The sequence below is a fragment of the Enhydra lutris genome, unplaced genomic scaffold (genome assembly GCF_002288905.1).
Source record: "Enhydra lutris kenyoni isolate GAN:26980312 unplaced genomic scaffold, ASM228890v2 scaffoldscaffold2, whole genome shotgun sequence".
NCBI classification, from domain to species: Eukaryota; Metazoa; Chordata; class Mammalia; order Carnivora; family Mustelidae; genus Enhydra; species Enhydra lutris.
This window is the reverse complement of record NW_019154086.1, coordinates 53,704,259-53,720,223: the sequence shown is the minus strand read 5'-3', so window position 1 is coordinate 53,720,223 and position 15,965 is coordinate 53,704,259. Positions and strand designations below refer to the sequence as shown.

The 15,965-nt window shown below is 44.1% G+C and overlaps 1 protein-coding gene across 3 annotated transcripts in view; it reads right to left on the bottom strand.

The window, feature by feature from the left end:
* Window positions 1-391: 391 nt before the first annotated feature.
* The window catches only part of LOC111148776 (zinc finger and BTB domain containing 20), a 49,747-nt gene continuing 34,173 nt past the window's right edge, over window positions 392-15,965 (bottom strand). For all 3 annotated transcript variants that reach the window (XM_022505598.1, XM_022505591.1, XM_022505581.1), the window contains 2 exons: window positions 12,199-13,803; window positions 392-1,112 (listed from right to left, as the gene is read on the bottom strand). In XM_022505598.1, coding sequence (XP_022361306.1) covers window positions 691-1,112; window positions 12,199-13,783 — 2,007 coding nt within the window. In that variant the 5' untranslated portion in view covers window positions 13,784-13,803 and the 3' untranslated portion in view covers window positions 392-690. The remainder of the gene's footprint in view (window positions 1,113-12,198; window positions 13,804-15,965) is intronic.

Below are 15,965 nucleotides of genomic sequence, written 5' to 3'. Positions count from 1 at the left end.
GGCAGAATCTGGGGGAGAAGCCTGCCACTTGCCTTCCCCACACCACCGGACCCACTGCCCTTCCCAACCCCCCCCCGCAGCCCTTTTATGAAATCAGACAATGTGGTAGGTGGAAAACAGCAGGGCCTTTCCTCTGGGTTTTCAACCAGAAGGGATATTCCACAGTTTTAACTGGTTACTGTGAAGTCCAAGCGGCCAGAATTGCGAAAATGTCCACTGAAACACTGCAAGCGGTGTACTTAAAGACAGTAGGCCTTTTAGATTTTGTTATATATTTTTGTAGTGCTCTTCACAAGTGAAAAAAAAATTTTTTTTACTTTTTTTTTTAAGATTTTTTGTTTTTTTTTGTTTTTTGTTTTCTGTTTTTTGTTTTGTTTTTTTTTGTAAAGAAGGGTTGTATTTAGAGGCCAGTAGCGAGAGATCCAACCAGTGGACCTCCTGAAGCACTACCAGGCCTTAAGGCCACCATCCGAGGGAGGCTGGGAAAACTCTCATTCACCCGAGCCTCCGGAAATGTAATGTACCAGCAGGCAAAAACAGTTCTTCATGTAGTACAAAATGAAACGAAACAAAAACAAAAACAGAAAATAAAAACGAAACCAAAACATTTCTTAAATTCTAGTGCCATAGCTTTTTTTTGTTTGTTTCTTTTCTGTCGTTTTGTTCGTAAGAAAGAGAGAAAGGTACTACTTATCCGTCAGACACGTGCATCCTCATGTGGTCGTTGAACTGCTCGATTTGGTCAAACTTGGCGGGACAGACGGAGCAGACGTACGTGGTCCCCTCCGTGCAGGCCACCACCCCCGGGGGGCCAGCGCGGGCGCCGGGCGGTGTCCCCGCGGGAGGGGTCCCGTTGCTGGCACTGTGCAGGGCCACGTGCCGCTCCAGCAGGGTCTTGTGGGAGAACTTCTTTTTGCAGATGTAGCACTCGTAGGACTTCTCCCCGCGATGGAGGCGCATGTGCACGTTGAGAGAGCTCTTCTGGGTGAAGCGCTTGTTGCAGATGCTACACTGGTACGCCCTCACTCCCGTGTGTGTCACCATGTGCTTGATAAGGTAATCTTTTAAGGAGAAGGAGCGCCAACAGATGCTGCATTGGTGGGGCTTCTCACCTGTCGGTGGGGGAAGAGACAGCAAGCGGAACAGAGCGGGACATAGCCAGGGAGGGAGAATGAGAGACAGGGAAACAAGACGGGAAAAAAAACCAAACCAAAACAAAACAAAAAAAAAACATGCACACACACACGCACACAAACAGGAAAATTAAAAAAAAAAAAAATCTGGTTGGTTCACCCTCGACTAGAAAGATTCAGTCAGTCCTTCCTGGCCTCTCGTGTGCTGAGAAACCTTGCTTTTGGGTGATGCCCGAACAAGCTAATCTTCTACCTCCTCATGCCAGAAAATGGCTCTCTTGGAAAGCTACAAGACACCCCCCACCACAGGTTTTCAAAGATCAGTCTGTGGAGAAAAGGGAGGGCTACATTTAGGGGGTCCCTTTCCGTGTCATCACTCATGTGTGGATTTAACCTTGTGTTTCCCATTAATTTTATCAAACCCATGTAAGAAATCAGAGAGAAGAAGGATCTTCGAAGCATTCGGGTTCTTTAGAATCTTTAGAAACTAAGGATTGTGGTTACATAGCCTGGCTCTTTGGGGATGGTTTCTATTTCCAGGATTCTATCTAGTAAAGGCACTTTGCCGTGATACGTCTGGAAAATACTGGCCAACTTAGGAGCAAGTTGCTCTGAAGAGCTACGCTTTCAATTTTATTTATTTTTGACAGAAATCTTCCTGAAATGTAACGTTAGAGATAATTGGCTATTCTGTCTTGAGTGCCCTGAGCTGCGGACTAGCCTTGTCTGGTGTGGAGGTTGATTAGGTGGTGGACAACACAATGATCTCAGAGTCAAATGGTCCTGTTCAAATCTGGGCTCCGACCCTCGACATGGAACTCTGACAGATCTCCAGATGCCTCTGAGGTATACGGTCCTTCTTACCTCACTGTGCTGGTGTTGACATAAATCCATATGAAATCACTTTGCAGACCACCAAGAATGGTGTGGGAATACTTGCATGGTATTCTTATTATAAAACTATCCTCTCCCCACCCCCCAACCCCAATTAAATGGTTCCATACGCATTTTTGAACTCTTGGGTCAATATAAAAAATAGTTTTCTCTTTCTTTGTTCTCAGTCTGTTGGCTGAAACTCTTCTTTCTCCTCAGTTTACTGCTTTGGTTTGCTGTTGGCTTAGAAACCAAACATTCAAGCTTGTGAAAGAGACTAAGGTAAATAAAAATATTGTTACCAACTGGCCACATGAAGTATTCCTCTATAAGTAATGTCCATGGGCTTGTGACAACCCTTCGGATAAACAGAACCTTGTTTTTGTTGGTGTTGTTAGTTCTCAGCTTTGCCCTTGACAGGTAAGATGAAATGCTTTAGGGTGTTTCCATCTGTCCCACCTCATTACTGATTGCCTAGTGGAGGCACCCACCTTGGAGAAGAAAGTCCTTTTCTGTACTCTTCCATAACCCACTGTAAAGCTCAAAGCCTTTGAAACTCTCTAGGGTCATTGTTCAACATCTGGATTGTGTATCGGGGTAGGAAATCTATTTCTTAAAACGGAGTTAACTTCCAATTAAAATATGGGCCTTGACTGGGTTTTCATTTTTCCCATTATGAAGCAGAAGAGGTTTGAGGTGTCACAATAATAATGGCAATGAAAACAGTCAGCATGCATTCGGTGCTCCATCTGGGTCAGGCCCAGTGTTAGCACTTTATGTTCAGAATCTGTTTTATGAAACTTTATCTCATCAGAAACCTTTTTCATTGTGTTTGTAAACTTAAAGGATATGTTTTGAAGGGCGGGATGGTAAGAAATGGCTGTTTTGTTCAGGAATCCCTCCACAAATTTCTTAACCAAGGTCATTGGTCTTTGAACTCTCTTTCCCTTAGTTATTCACAAACGTGTTTGGCTTAGCTCCCTCTCTTCTAGACTCTTCTCTGATTTCTTTCCTTTCATTCTCATTGATGGGACAGTATGGTCAGTAGGATCACAGGTTAGAAGAGGAGTTCACTTTTGGGCAAACAGGCGAATCTGGGGAAGCCTCATTCCCAAATGATGCATTTAGGCTATGCATGGTGTTTATGTAGATACATTCTTTGGAAATGAGAGATTCCCCAAGAGAGACAGTCATGCATGTTATTTTTAGTTGGAACAGCTGTAAGCATGCTTGAACTCGGGCTGGTCTTTGCCATCCATGTGCCTTGAGTACACTTTATAGAGGCTACAATGGGCTGGTCAACTATCTTTTAAAATGTATTCACCTGTCACCTTTAATGGGCAACTTGCCTTCTTAAGTTCCAGATGCTATTTTGGCTGCTAGAAAGTTGAAACTTTATGTTAAAATGCTCTCGCTGCTTGAAACTTTCACCTTTTTACAGTGTGTTTTTCCTCTAGGCAAGGTCACTCTGAAGGCTTTTTGCTTTCACAACCTTCTAATCTGACTATAAATTGATTCTTCACAGTAGTTATCTTTCCCTTCGTAGCATACATCTGTATGTTGTTTGCACGCACGTAGTATTGGTTCAGCTGCTAATTATCTGTGTGACCCTGGTCTTTTCCAAGTCTCCCTGAGTTCATTTCCCCTTCTGAAAGTGAGGAGCTGGACCAAGCCCTTGCCGTAGCCCTTTGCAGACTTAGTGGCCTTCTGCCCATCCTGACCCACAACCCCTGAGGACTCTAGTCTAGGCCTTGTCAGCACATGACCTGAGGGCAGACTGCTTCCATCACTCACTGCATTAGCAGTCCCACATTTTAAATAGGACAAAATACCCTGTTCCCTTCCCTGCCACAGAAAATGGTATGATAGTTAATGAGGAAAAATGTTTGCAAAGCACTTGGGAGCTCCTTAAAGGAAAACGCTCTCTATAATTATTAAGGCGCTGTGTTGGTAGAACATTGGTATTTCAAGAACTGTCTTACTAAATGGGGCTTATTTTCAGATTAATCAGGCAGCCACAGCTTTCATTTATATATGTGTGCGGATTTGAAACAGTATCCCTCAGTAGAAATGTGTTTTTCTTCCTTGTTCTTTTCCTGCATAATGTTTATAGGGACCCTAAGAGGGCTTTCAACATTATACATGAGACAGAGGAGGTTTGCTAACTGTTGCTTTCAATGTGGAGAAATGAAGAGTTAAGATGAGTGGGAGTAGATGGCTTTTCAGGTCTGAGCCTCTGGCCAGGAATGGCAAGTCCTTGGATGCGTTAGGAAGAGACACAAAGTCCAAAGCAGACACTAGAATTATAACATAAGGGAGAAGCTCATATAAGTCCCTTCACTTTAAACTGCTCCATTTTGGGCTATACAGATATGGGAGTAAGATATGAATTCCATTTCCTTGGCTGAGTGGCTTGGGTATGTTACTTAACCTCTATAAGCCTCAGTTTCCTTATCTGTAACTTGAGAATAATACAGAAGTACCTGACTTGTGAAGGCATTTTGAAAATTAAAGAGATAAAGCACTTAGCACAGAGTATATGATCATTTGAAGGGAAAAAAAAAATCAACCGTTCTTTTCAGTAGAAAGGAACTGATGATAAATGAAATCAATTGAGAAATAACTTGCATTACATGGGGAAACCAACCCAGGATTTAAAAAAAACAACACAAAACTTTCAGCTTATCAATAAAGCAAGTGATTACGTTGCAGCTATAGGATTCAGAGTTAAGGGTATGGTCTGCTCTCAATTACATATGCTAATCAAAGAAGTGATACCATGAATAAAATGTCAGTAAGTAGCTTTGACAGAGGGGTTCTGAGCAGGTGACAACTGAGCTCTGGAGCCCAAGAAACCGCACAGCAAGGGGAGAAACCGAGGGGGTGGCAGTGTCCTTTACGATTCCAGTGGTGTGGGGGGAGTGACAAACACATATACTTTTCTCCAGTTTTTGATGCCTGTTCTCCAAAGAGCCTCTTTTAAACTCCTTCTTGTGCACCAGCACTGACACTCTACCAAGACTGACAAGTGAGGAAGAAAAAAAGGAAGAGACATCCTGTTAGGTTCATAGATACAGAGGATCTGCCCAAAGTTCAAGTAAAAGATATGCGACTGGGCGAGACACCTCAATTTTAAATAGTCACTCCTGTAGTAGGGGCTGAGCAAGAACCCGTTTATTCTGCTGATTCTTTCTCATTCTAACCAGGCTTCTCCTGGCTTGCAGAAAGCACAGTGAATGCTGTTACTGGGATGTTTTTCGGAAGCGATGTTCCCACCTGTCTCTCCCATTCTCTTGGCCTCTCCATCATCTGCTCTAAGCACAACACCCTCCTCTTCAGATGAGTCCACTGAGGGACCAGAAAACTAAGACTGGGAGTTTGGGAAGAGGGCAGATGGCAGGGAAGGAAGAGGAGAGTATGGATAGGGGAAGGTGGCCTCTGGCGAAGAACGCAGAAGGAGTGCCTGAATGGAGAACATCAAGGTGGGAACAGAAAATGGGAAAGGTTCAGCAGCAAGAATGGAAGGGCGCTCAGACAGTCACTCAGAGCTTTCACTGGCTGAAGAGTCTGCTCTCTACCAGAGAGGTGTAGATAAAGGGAGGCCTAAACCCCTGAGATAAGGCTAGGGGACTGCCTGCCAGCCTTCCTCCAGTTCTGAGGGTGCAATCCTGGTGACCAGCTTGGACTGTGAGGCTGACTGGGGGGAGGGACTGCCTACTGGGGGACAGGCTGCATTTACAAAACATCTGTGGCTTCAGGGACAACTAACATATTTTGGTGTGAGGCAGAACTTTGAAAATCTCAGGAAACTTCATCAACGTTACTTAACTTTTCTTATACCTCTGTGAGACACTGATGTCCCCAGAAGATGGTCTCTCCAATAGAGAGGTCATCCAACAAGTCAGTAACAGATGAGAGGATAACCAGCCTAGCCAGATGATCACCTCCTCCTCCTGTTAAGGATTTCCTGATCTCTGGATTATTCTGCAAGATGTACGGTGTTATAACTATAACATACATGTTCTTAAATGCCTTTGATGATTTTACAGTATTTATGGATTAAATGCTTCCACAGAAATAATGTTATTTGATTCTTAGAGCAACCACATAAAGTATTAAGATCTATATATTTTGTAGCAACAACATTAAGGCTCAGGTTAACTGTAGAACTTATTTAAGGTCACTCTGAGAGTGATAAAACTGAGGTTTTCATACCAAATCATATACGTGTTCAGTGCTCCACTGGCTTGATATAAGTAATAGCCCAAATTCTGGGTGAAGACTATCACATTATTATCTTGATCCTAGTATTTTTACACTGTTTCTGACATTGTTATGTTACTGCTCTTCCTATATCTTTTTGTATCAAATTCATGGCTGAAATAGCTGAGCTTGTCAAAGTAATAGACAAAATTATCATCTATGCAGAGAACACTAATGGACCAAAACTAGTCACCAATAAATGGGCTATTGATAGTACGATTCAGAAAAAAGCCCAAACATCTACCATTGTTAGTGAAGAAAAGACAAGTAGAAATGCAAATACAATAAATTCTCTAGCAAATAAAAAAAAAAAGAGAAAGAAAGGGAAATTAAAGTCTTGCTAGAAAATAATGCATTTATGTGTAAGTCCCTTGAATTAAATTGCCTGGAAAGCATGCCCACATTTCAGAACATTCGTTCACTTACTCAACAAGTATTTGTTAAGCAACTACATATGCTAGCCTGTATTCATATATAGATTTTATTTATTTATTTACTTATTTTTAATTTTTTTTTGTTTTTTTAGGTAGGCTCCACGCCCAGTGTGGAACTTGAACTCATGACCCTGAGATCAAGACCTGAGCTGAGATCGAGAGTCGGACGCTTAACCAACTGAGTCACTTAGGGACCCCCATATGCAGATTTTAAGTCAGAAAGTCCTAAGATTGGGTCTTAAAAGAGAGTTCTACCTGGATAGTACTGTGAGATAAAACACATGACACCCAGTTGAATCTTTCAGAAAAACAATGAATAATATTTTAGTCTAAGCATCCCACAAATACTGCATGGGACATACTTAGGCTAAAAATACACTTGTTGTTTATCCAAAATTCAAATTTGACTGGACCTCCTGTATTTTTGTTTGTTAAACTTGGCCAGCCTATACATAGTGGCATATAAATCCTCCAATGCCATCCTGGTTATTTGATTCATTCATTTATCAAATATTTATTGAATGTTTATTATGTGTAAGGTATTATGTTAGGTATATTGAAGAATAAGATCGACTGATCTGTCATCTATCTACCTACCTATCACTTATTTCTGGCTCACAGAGTTCACATTATAATGGGAAGGTGTAGAGACAACCACATAATGATAATACATGTCAGTACTTTAAAGTGCCTATAGGCGAACATTTGCTGTGGTCCTTGTGCAGTTTGACAGACTTAGCTCACCTCTTGTTCATGAGGTATTTGCCTCCATATTATAATTTGTCCACAATAAAATCAAGCTGTCATTTCAACTGGTTTTCTTTTTCCAAATGCATAGGTTCTTACGAGTGGAATTTTCAAGAACAATGTTATGTAACCAAAGCTACCTGACGCCATCCTCGTCATGGCCTATAGCCTTCTAGGAAAATGATTCCCAACATACTGTGAATCAGGGCTCATTGAAACAACAGATTGCTGGGCTTCCTCAGTGTTTCTGATACAGGTCTGGATGGGCCTGACAATTTGTACTGCTGGTATGGGGATCGTGCCATGAGAACCACTGCTTCAGGGTTATCTTTGAATTTTCCCTATTGCCTGCCTTTTGTATCGACATTGACACCAAAGCTTGTCCTTCTCTGTCCTCTGTCTTTCCCTTCTGTTCCCATTCCTTTGACTTTTGTTTTTCATCTTGAGGGGAGGGGACATAGAGGAGCCTGCTTGGTTCCATGACAGGATGGTTTGTGTTATCCGGTTTTCTCTGATTCTCTTTTCTTTTAATTATTTTTTTAAGACTTTATTTATTAGACAGAGAGAGAGCGAGCACGCAAGAGAAGGGGGAGGGGCAAAGGGAGAAGCAGACTCCCCACTGAGCAGAGAGCCCTATGCGGGACTCTATCCCAGAACCCTGGGATCATGACCTGAGTCGAAGACAGACGCTTAACCGACTAAGCCACCCACTGTGCCCTGATACTCTTATTTTCAAATATGTCCTTTACTCTGGGTTTCGTACCTTACAATTTTTATGAAGCTGTAGTAAAGTGAACTTGAGACACTCCTAGGAGAGATGGAGTACCACTGTGGCTTGTTTGGGAGTAGACAGTGGTCAGGTGAGGGATTTTCTTTCACTCTTAAAAAAATCATTAAGAAGTAGAAAAAAATGCTGATGTTATGAAGGAAGTTCAGGGGAAACCCAGGAAGTATCAAGTGGCTTCAGTGTTTGAATTCCATAGAGGAAGGAACTCTGTCAAGAGCTTATTATTCAGAGATACGAGATACAGCAAAAAAGTCCATGTCTCTTGGATGGAAGGGGCTCAGGTACTAATGACGATGGGTTTTTTTTAGACATTAACTAGTACTCTACATTTTATGAAAAGCTCTTAAATGCACCATACCTTTACAGTGACTCAAAAGGCAGGACAATTATTATTTTCCATCATAAACACAAAGGGACTGAGGGTTTTAAAACTAAGTGACTTAAGGCCACACAGCCAATTAAAGGACCCAAAACTGAACCCAAATAATCGAATTCTGGCATAACTGTATTTCACTTATGTCCCCACTCCAAGTATCAGTGTTATCGTTATGGAATATGCTTTACAGCTAAGGGCTTTCTGGTTCTCTGCTATGGACTAAGCTCCATAGCCAATACAACAGATGATTTATTTGTTTCAAACACTTCCTTTCAATGAATATGTGGATCATTAACACAGAGCCCCACAGAATTTTATTTGGAGTCCACGTCTCAGAATAGATTCTCTGCAGTTATGGATCGAAGTACTACTGATATGAAAGTTGGAGTAACTGAAATGCAAATCTGGGTAGCATGCATAATAGCCATAATGCAGAGAACCCAGATCTTTTTCCTTTTAGCTCGGTCCAGCTACTCTTTCTTAGCAAGATTCTTTTAGATTAGGTTGTAGCTAAGAATACTGAAGCCATCCCTACTCTTCCAAGTATCCCTAGTACTTTCTAGAATCTTTTTAGACTGACATTTAGATTTTTTGCTCTGGATTTTTATAATTTCCACTGGGCTCTTGGGAAGTTGGGAGGCCCTTTTTTTTTTGTTTTGTTTTTTAATATTTTCCTAAGAAATTGGAGAGAACTTTGTTTTGAAATGGAGGCTGCAGTGAATCCAGGTCCTGAATCACTTCCACATGTTCAGGCTGTCTTGCCTTTTGAAAAATCTAGACCAATTGTTCTTTAACTTTGTTAGGTTAGGGACTCCTTCAGCTAGACAAAAGTCTTGATAGACAGATGGCCCTTCCAAACTGCCACTGCCAAATAATTCAGAGTGAATGGGAATAATTTCACTTCTTTTAAATGAGGGGCCCAAGTGATATCTGTGTATTATTAATTGTTCTCAGATGTGGCCGTGTTATATACACCAATACAAAACCTTCATATTTTACTAGAGATCTTAAGGCTACACTTTGAGCATAACTCAGATTTATAAAATGACTTTACTTGTAGCTCTTGCATCCATGATGTCTAAATGTACAAACCCATTGCTGGTTTTCTCATGGGCAAATCTAGTTATTTGGGTTAACCACAGAATCCTTTAGTGAATCCAATGGATGACTGTGTTTGTATAGCAAAAGACAATTTTTGATAGTGCACTGAAAATTTTATGTTGCAAAATTAAGGCTTATTTCAATATGTCATCTAATAGAATATGTGAATTTTATTTCTACTAGGTCTACTGGAAGAGATGCACAAGGGTGGGAGGTGGGGGCGGGGGGGAAGGAGAATAGAAATGTTTATGGATCCAAGACCAGCAAAGTGAACTTCAGCTAATAAGACACTTTCACAGATGATCTCTTTTTCCTCCCTAACCTTTAATTTGATGGTTTATATGACAACTATTCAGAAGAAGAAATGACAGACTATGTGATAGCACTCTGTAAACCATAAAGTGCCACATAACTAGAAATACAACCATTTGATCAATTTACCAAGTAATGATGATACCTATACCACATAGAAAATTGCCCTTAATTGATCTCAGGTTTTAAGTGCAGTCACATTTACCCTAAATTAACATACTGACTTACTACCTGATTTTCTTCCTAAATTCAGTAGTGAGTTACTGTGTTGATGTGGAGTTGTGAAAACTGTCAACCGATTGTGAATCAACCGACTCACACAAAGACACATACACAGATGGACCTAATGCTTTGACTTGAGTTGACTGTGAAGAAGGCAAAGTTCATCCTAAGTAAACGTTCTGCTTTAGCTGTTCACCTCCATGTCGGGCACCTTGTCTCAGGGTCTGTTATTTTCCATCCCTTCTATTTCCGAACTTAAATTTATGTGCCTTATGTCCTATCTCCTAGATTCCTGCTAGCTGATCTGAGAAACAAGGTTGCTCAGAGGAACCAATTTATTTTCATGTATTTTGATTCTAGTAAGTAAATTTCTCTGGCAACTTATTTGTCACTTAACAGGGGTGTTCTGGAACCAGAGGTATACCAGAAGAGGGACTCATGATAGGAATTTCAAATACGGTGACTATCACTGGGGTAGATATTTTCAGATGCGAGAGAATCTATGTGAAATCATACCACATATGTAGTCACTTCTATGGCAGAGCATGCGTGAAGTTCTCACTTCTCTGCCTGTCCCATTACTGAGCTGGAAAAGGGCACTAGCTGGGCAGTCAGGAGATCTTAGTTCTAGAATCATGGAATCCAGAGATGAAACACCACCTCACCCAACTACTCACCTAATGACTGAGGCCCCTTTACAACCTCACTATGAAAAACTCATCCATTCTCTCCTTGAACACTCTTAACTATAGAAACTCAGTCCCTTTGGAGGCTGTCTATCCCATCTTGGAGCAGCTAAGACTGTTTACAAACCTTTTCTTTTATTCAGTTGAAAGACTCTCCTTTATAGCTTCCAATCATTGGTTCAGTTCTACCTTTTGAAGCCAAACTGAACAAGCTTAACGTCTCTCTCCTCCCAACCATTTAAATAAAGCTAACAGTGCTAATGTTAGCTACCATTTATAGAGTGCTGATTATGTACCAGGAATTGTTTTAAGAGTTTCATTTATTAATTCACTTAATCCTGAAAACGACACTCTGAGAAAGATATATTACTGTTATTCCCATTATAGAGACAATGAAACAAGTGTAGAAAGGTTAAGTAATTTTCCCAAGCTGACAAAGTTCCACAGTGCCTAAGGCTGATTTTGGACCTAAGCAATGTAGCCTGTAGAGCTCCAGCCTCACTACATTATGCTGCCCCTGAAGCTCAAATACTTGGATGTTATATGATGCCCTGAGGCATCTTTTTTGCAGGTTGAACAGCCCTCGGACCTTCAACCATGATATGCCATGGCTTTGCATTCCTTTGTCGTCCTAATTATACTCCTCTGAATATGTCCCAGTCTAGTGTCTTTTTAAAAGGTAGTGCCCAGACTAGACTGTGGTCTCTAGATATTGAAAATAGGGAATAAGCAATAGTAAATAGAGTGAGTCTATTACTTCTCCATATCGGGGACCACAAATGCAGCTTAAGCTTGCACTGGCCTTGTTGTGGCCTCTTTAAGCTGATGGTTCATACAGAACTTGCTACAGACGGAAACTCTCAACCCCGTTCTGCCTCTATGACTTTGGTCTATAAAATGAAGTGCCTGGAGTGAACAATGTCGAAGGACATTTCTAGTTCTAAACACCTAGAATTAAAGAATGTATTACAAAGTCCAATGTGCGTAAGGGATATTGTGCCTGCAAATTCTGTCAGACGTTTCCCCATTTGGCCCCCTTCTCCACAGGGTTTCTGTGATTTTTGTGTTTTGGTGGCAGATGCTTCACGCCTACAATGGGGGTGCTGCTGGGACTTCTAGAAGATGGCTGACAGTGGGGTCTCCTTCAAATCTGAAGGATGACTCCAAACCTTCCCTTGCACTTGCTGTCCTGTCCCTCCTTTCCTACAGCCCCCTCACACCCTATGGCCTGTTTCTAGGCCTCCAGAGGGGCCTGCGCACTCACCTGTGTGTACGAACATGTGCTTGACGTAGTTCTGTTTGGCGGTGAAAGTCTTGTTGCAGAGAGTGCACTCATAAGGCTTTTTTTCGCCCTGCCCACTGGCTGTGCTGTGACCTGCAGATGGGGCCAAGGGCTGTGGCGCTGGCAGCTGTGCAGTAAAGGTCGACAGGCCAGGCTGGGACACTGTCACAAACTGGGTCTGCTGGCCTGCCAGGGGCTGTGGCAGGCTGAAGAGGAAAGGCTTGGGGCCACTGCCCGCGGGCTGGGTAGTGAAGAGGGCCGGCAGGTAGGTGTTGCCGGCTGTGCCAATGACCTGTGTGTTGCTGGTCAAGGTCAGAGGCATCCTCAAGTTGCTGGTGAGGGTTTCTGTCTGGCGTAAGTAGAGCTGGGTACTTGGCAATGGCTGCCCGATAGACGTGTTGACGGAAGGCTGCTGCAGGACGCTCTTGTCGGAGCTGTTGCTGACAGTGATGACCGTGTTGTCCATCTCCACCTCGTTGCTTCTTTCCGGGGAGGAGGCACCTGTCTCTAGCTGGTGCGGCTGTGGGCCGCCCTCGGCAGGAGCTTCCGTAGCTTGCTCCGCTTGGGCAGGTTCGGCCTGGCCATCCCGCGCCACCCCGGGCCCGAACTGCTGCTCCACCGAGTCAGGCTCGGTGCCGATGGAGGAACTGACGCCCGAGTCGAAGCTTTCGCCCTTGGGCTCACTCTCAGTGCCCTCCGCCTGGTCGGTGTCTTCCGTGCACTCCTCGGACTCGTTGCGCTCCAGGATCTGCACCCTTTGCTGCCCATAGTAGTCGTAATCGTCCTCCATCTCCTGCTTAATGTGGATGTTGCCCACCAGGGTCTGGATGCGCACTGGCCGGGGCTGCTTGCGGCAGTGCGTGGTCTCGGGGGTGGTGGACAGGTAGCGCTCCATTTGCTGCGAGCGCTCGTGAATGCGCGTGATCCAGCTGGGGTCCTCCATGTGGTGGTCACGGGGCAGGCCGAGCGCAGTTTCATGGTGGCTGACCACCGCACCGCTGTAGAAGGAGCGCTCCCCGCTGCCGTTCTGCATGGAGCATGCGTACAGCGCCGAGTAGATCCTGTCCACGCTGTGCTGCGGGTGGCTCTGCAGGTAGCCCGACTCGGTGTCGCTGCTCTGGCCCGATGTGCCCGACTCAGGAGTGCCCCGTGGAGTGTCCTGGCCCGAGTCCTGGATCCCCGGGAACACATCGCCCACGTTCTGCGACACAATGCGCGTGCACTCATCGATGACTGTTTTGATCTGCAGGATGCTGGCGGCCGTGAGGATCTGCAGGGCTTCCGACTGCGAGACGCGCAGCACGCCGCTGTACATGAAGTCAATGAGCTTTTGCACCGACTGCACCGACACCACGGACGGGATCTCGATGTCGCTGTAGCCCAGTAGCAGCTTGTCCTGGAAGAAGGGGCTGCCGGCTGCCAGCACGCAGCGGTGTGCGCGCAGCATGCTCCCGTGGATGCGCACCGTCACGTCACAGAAGTGGCCACGGTTGCGCTGCTCGTTGAGGGTCTCGAGCACGGAATTGCTGAAGTTGTGAAGGTTGATGCTGTGAATGCGCTCGGTCATCCCCTTGCAACTGATGTCACCTGCGCGGTGGCAAGACAGACACAAGACAGGGTGTGTGGGTCAGAGCTAGCTGGCTGCATTCCTAACACCCAGGTCTCAGGTGGGTCACGCTCATGGCTCCTGGAAGTACCCCCACCCCCGACCTTGCAGGCACACGCGGGCTCTGTGGCGAGATGGACATGCTTTGCACAAGTATCGGGCTGCGCGCGGATGATGGCCTACGGGAATGAGGCCTTGGATTTGGCTCCAACAATATCCCAGCTATTTTGGGTATTGAATCCCTATTAATGCCCTAGAGCTTCAGCCAGGGCTGCCAGTTGAAATAGGACAGCCTAATAAACAGATGGGTCATTTGTCTGCTCTTCCTACAACTTCAGCACGTAAGACCTGAGAAACAAATGGAAGATTGGTTCTCATGGAACGCTCTCTTTCTACTTTAGACAGGTCTAAGCCAAGGTCCTTTGGGAAAGCTTACATTTTCCCCAGTTTTTCAAAACTCCTGATTTTATTCATGGCAACAATATTCATAGTTAAAAAAAAAAAACAAACCCCCTTCCTATTTATTATTTTATATGTATATTTCTCAATCCACACCATGTTATGGAAAAACCCCTGGAAAATCCAGTGAAGACCAAGATATCCACCAAACACCGACGCCATGTTTTCCACTTGAGGGACAGACTCTAGGACACAGCCTGCTAGATAAAGGGGTGCTCACCCACTGCTTTCTGTATCTACACACTCTTCTTGTCACCTCCCACAATCTGTTTGAGGACTTTCTAAATTGGTGATATGTGACATGGGTCGTGTTCTGCATTTCCTGAAGCTTAATGAGGAAGGAATGTTCAAAAGGTCAGACATGGCAGCACTGACCTGGGAGACTGTGATATACTAGGTGATCATATTTAGTGTTCAAACTGGGCACTTCTGAGAGTGAAAGGGAGCACTGTTAATAATTAGGTGAGGACAGCAGAAGTAAATGGGGAATGGGCTGTGTGATCACCCTAGGCGATTCCGTATCCTATACACTTGCTACAGGGAAGTATCAAAGGGCTCCCAGTAGGAAGGCCACAGTCAGCTATGTGGAAGCTCTCCGTAGCCTGACCCATCGTCACCCTTATACCCCGGGCTCTGAAGACAAGGGATAACAGTTACATTTGGATCACAGATTGAGAATTAAAATGGGTGGCTGTAACATGAAGGCTTAGGACTTTCCTAATTTTCTGCCTCACTTCTCAAGTGACTCCAAAGAATCCCTCTCTCCGAACGGTTCTTCATTTATAGTCCCCATTCTTGCCTTTGCAACTGAACAGTCAGCTTGAGAGAGGCCAAGTAAGTGGGCTTTCATAACCAGGCAGCCCAAACACTGATTGTTGGCCAATGGCTGGGATCCCCGTGTCTTGTGAGGGGTAGCCCCCCAGAGGTAATGACCTGGGCAGATGGGAGGAATGACCACCTCCTCGGGCTCTTTCTCCTCTGCCCTAGGAGAGAGGTCCAGTTCAGGAAAGTCTGAGCTCCACGACCTCTGCCTTGCTGCACTCGATCTTCTCATGCTGTCTCAGCTCAGTCGGTGTGAGCACATCCTTTTATATACTCATTCATTTCCTTCGTTCCCATCTTTACATGTTGTTGGCCTCACATATATCCAGTTAACTTAATACATGCCTAGAGGCTCTATGTTCACTTTCAGTTATAGGATTTGCACTGATTTTTACGTAAGAGAGTTCCTTCTTGTTCTGACTTCCATTAGGTCTGTGAAGTGCCGAAAATAATGCACTGGGCTCTAATTTCTATTTTTTTCACTGTCGTAAAAACAAACTGTCTTTGCCAGATTAAAGAATCATGGTGAATCCTCTCTGATTGTGCTCATACAAAGTATAGCCCCAGAGGAAGGCCCCAATAACCCCAGTCAGCAGACCAAATTCTAAGTTCTTGCTGAGTACCCCCATGCACAGAGAGCAGGATAACAACAAGAGCAAATATTCCTTTTTTTTTTAACGCTTACTGGGTATTATGAGATTATTTCATTTAATCGTCACAGCAACCCTTACCACGTGGGTAGTATTGTTATTATTTTTAAAAATATTTTATTTATTTATTATTTGACAGAGAAAGACAGAGAGCACAAGCAGGGTGAGCAGCAGAGGGAGAGGGAGGAGCAGGCTCCCCACTAAGCAGAGAG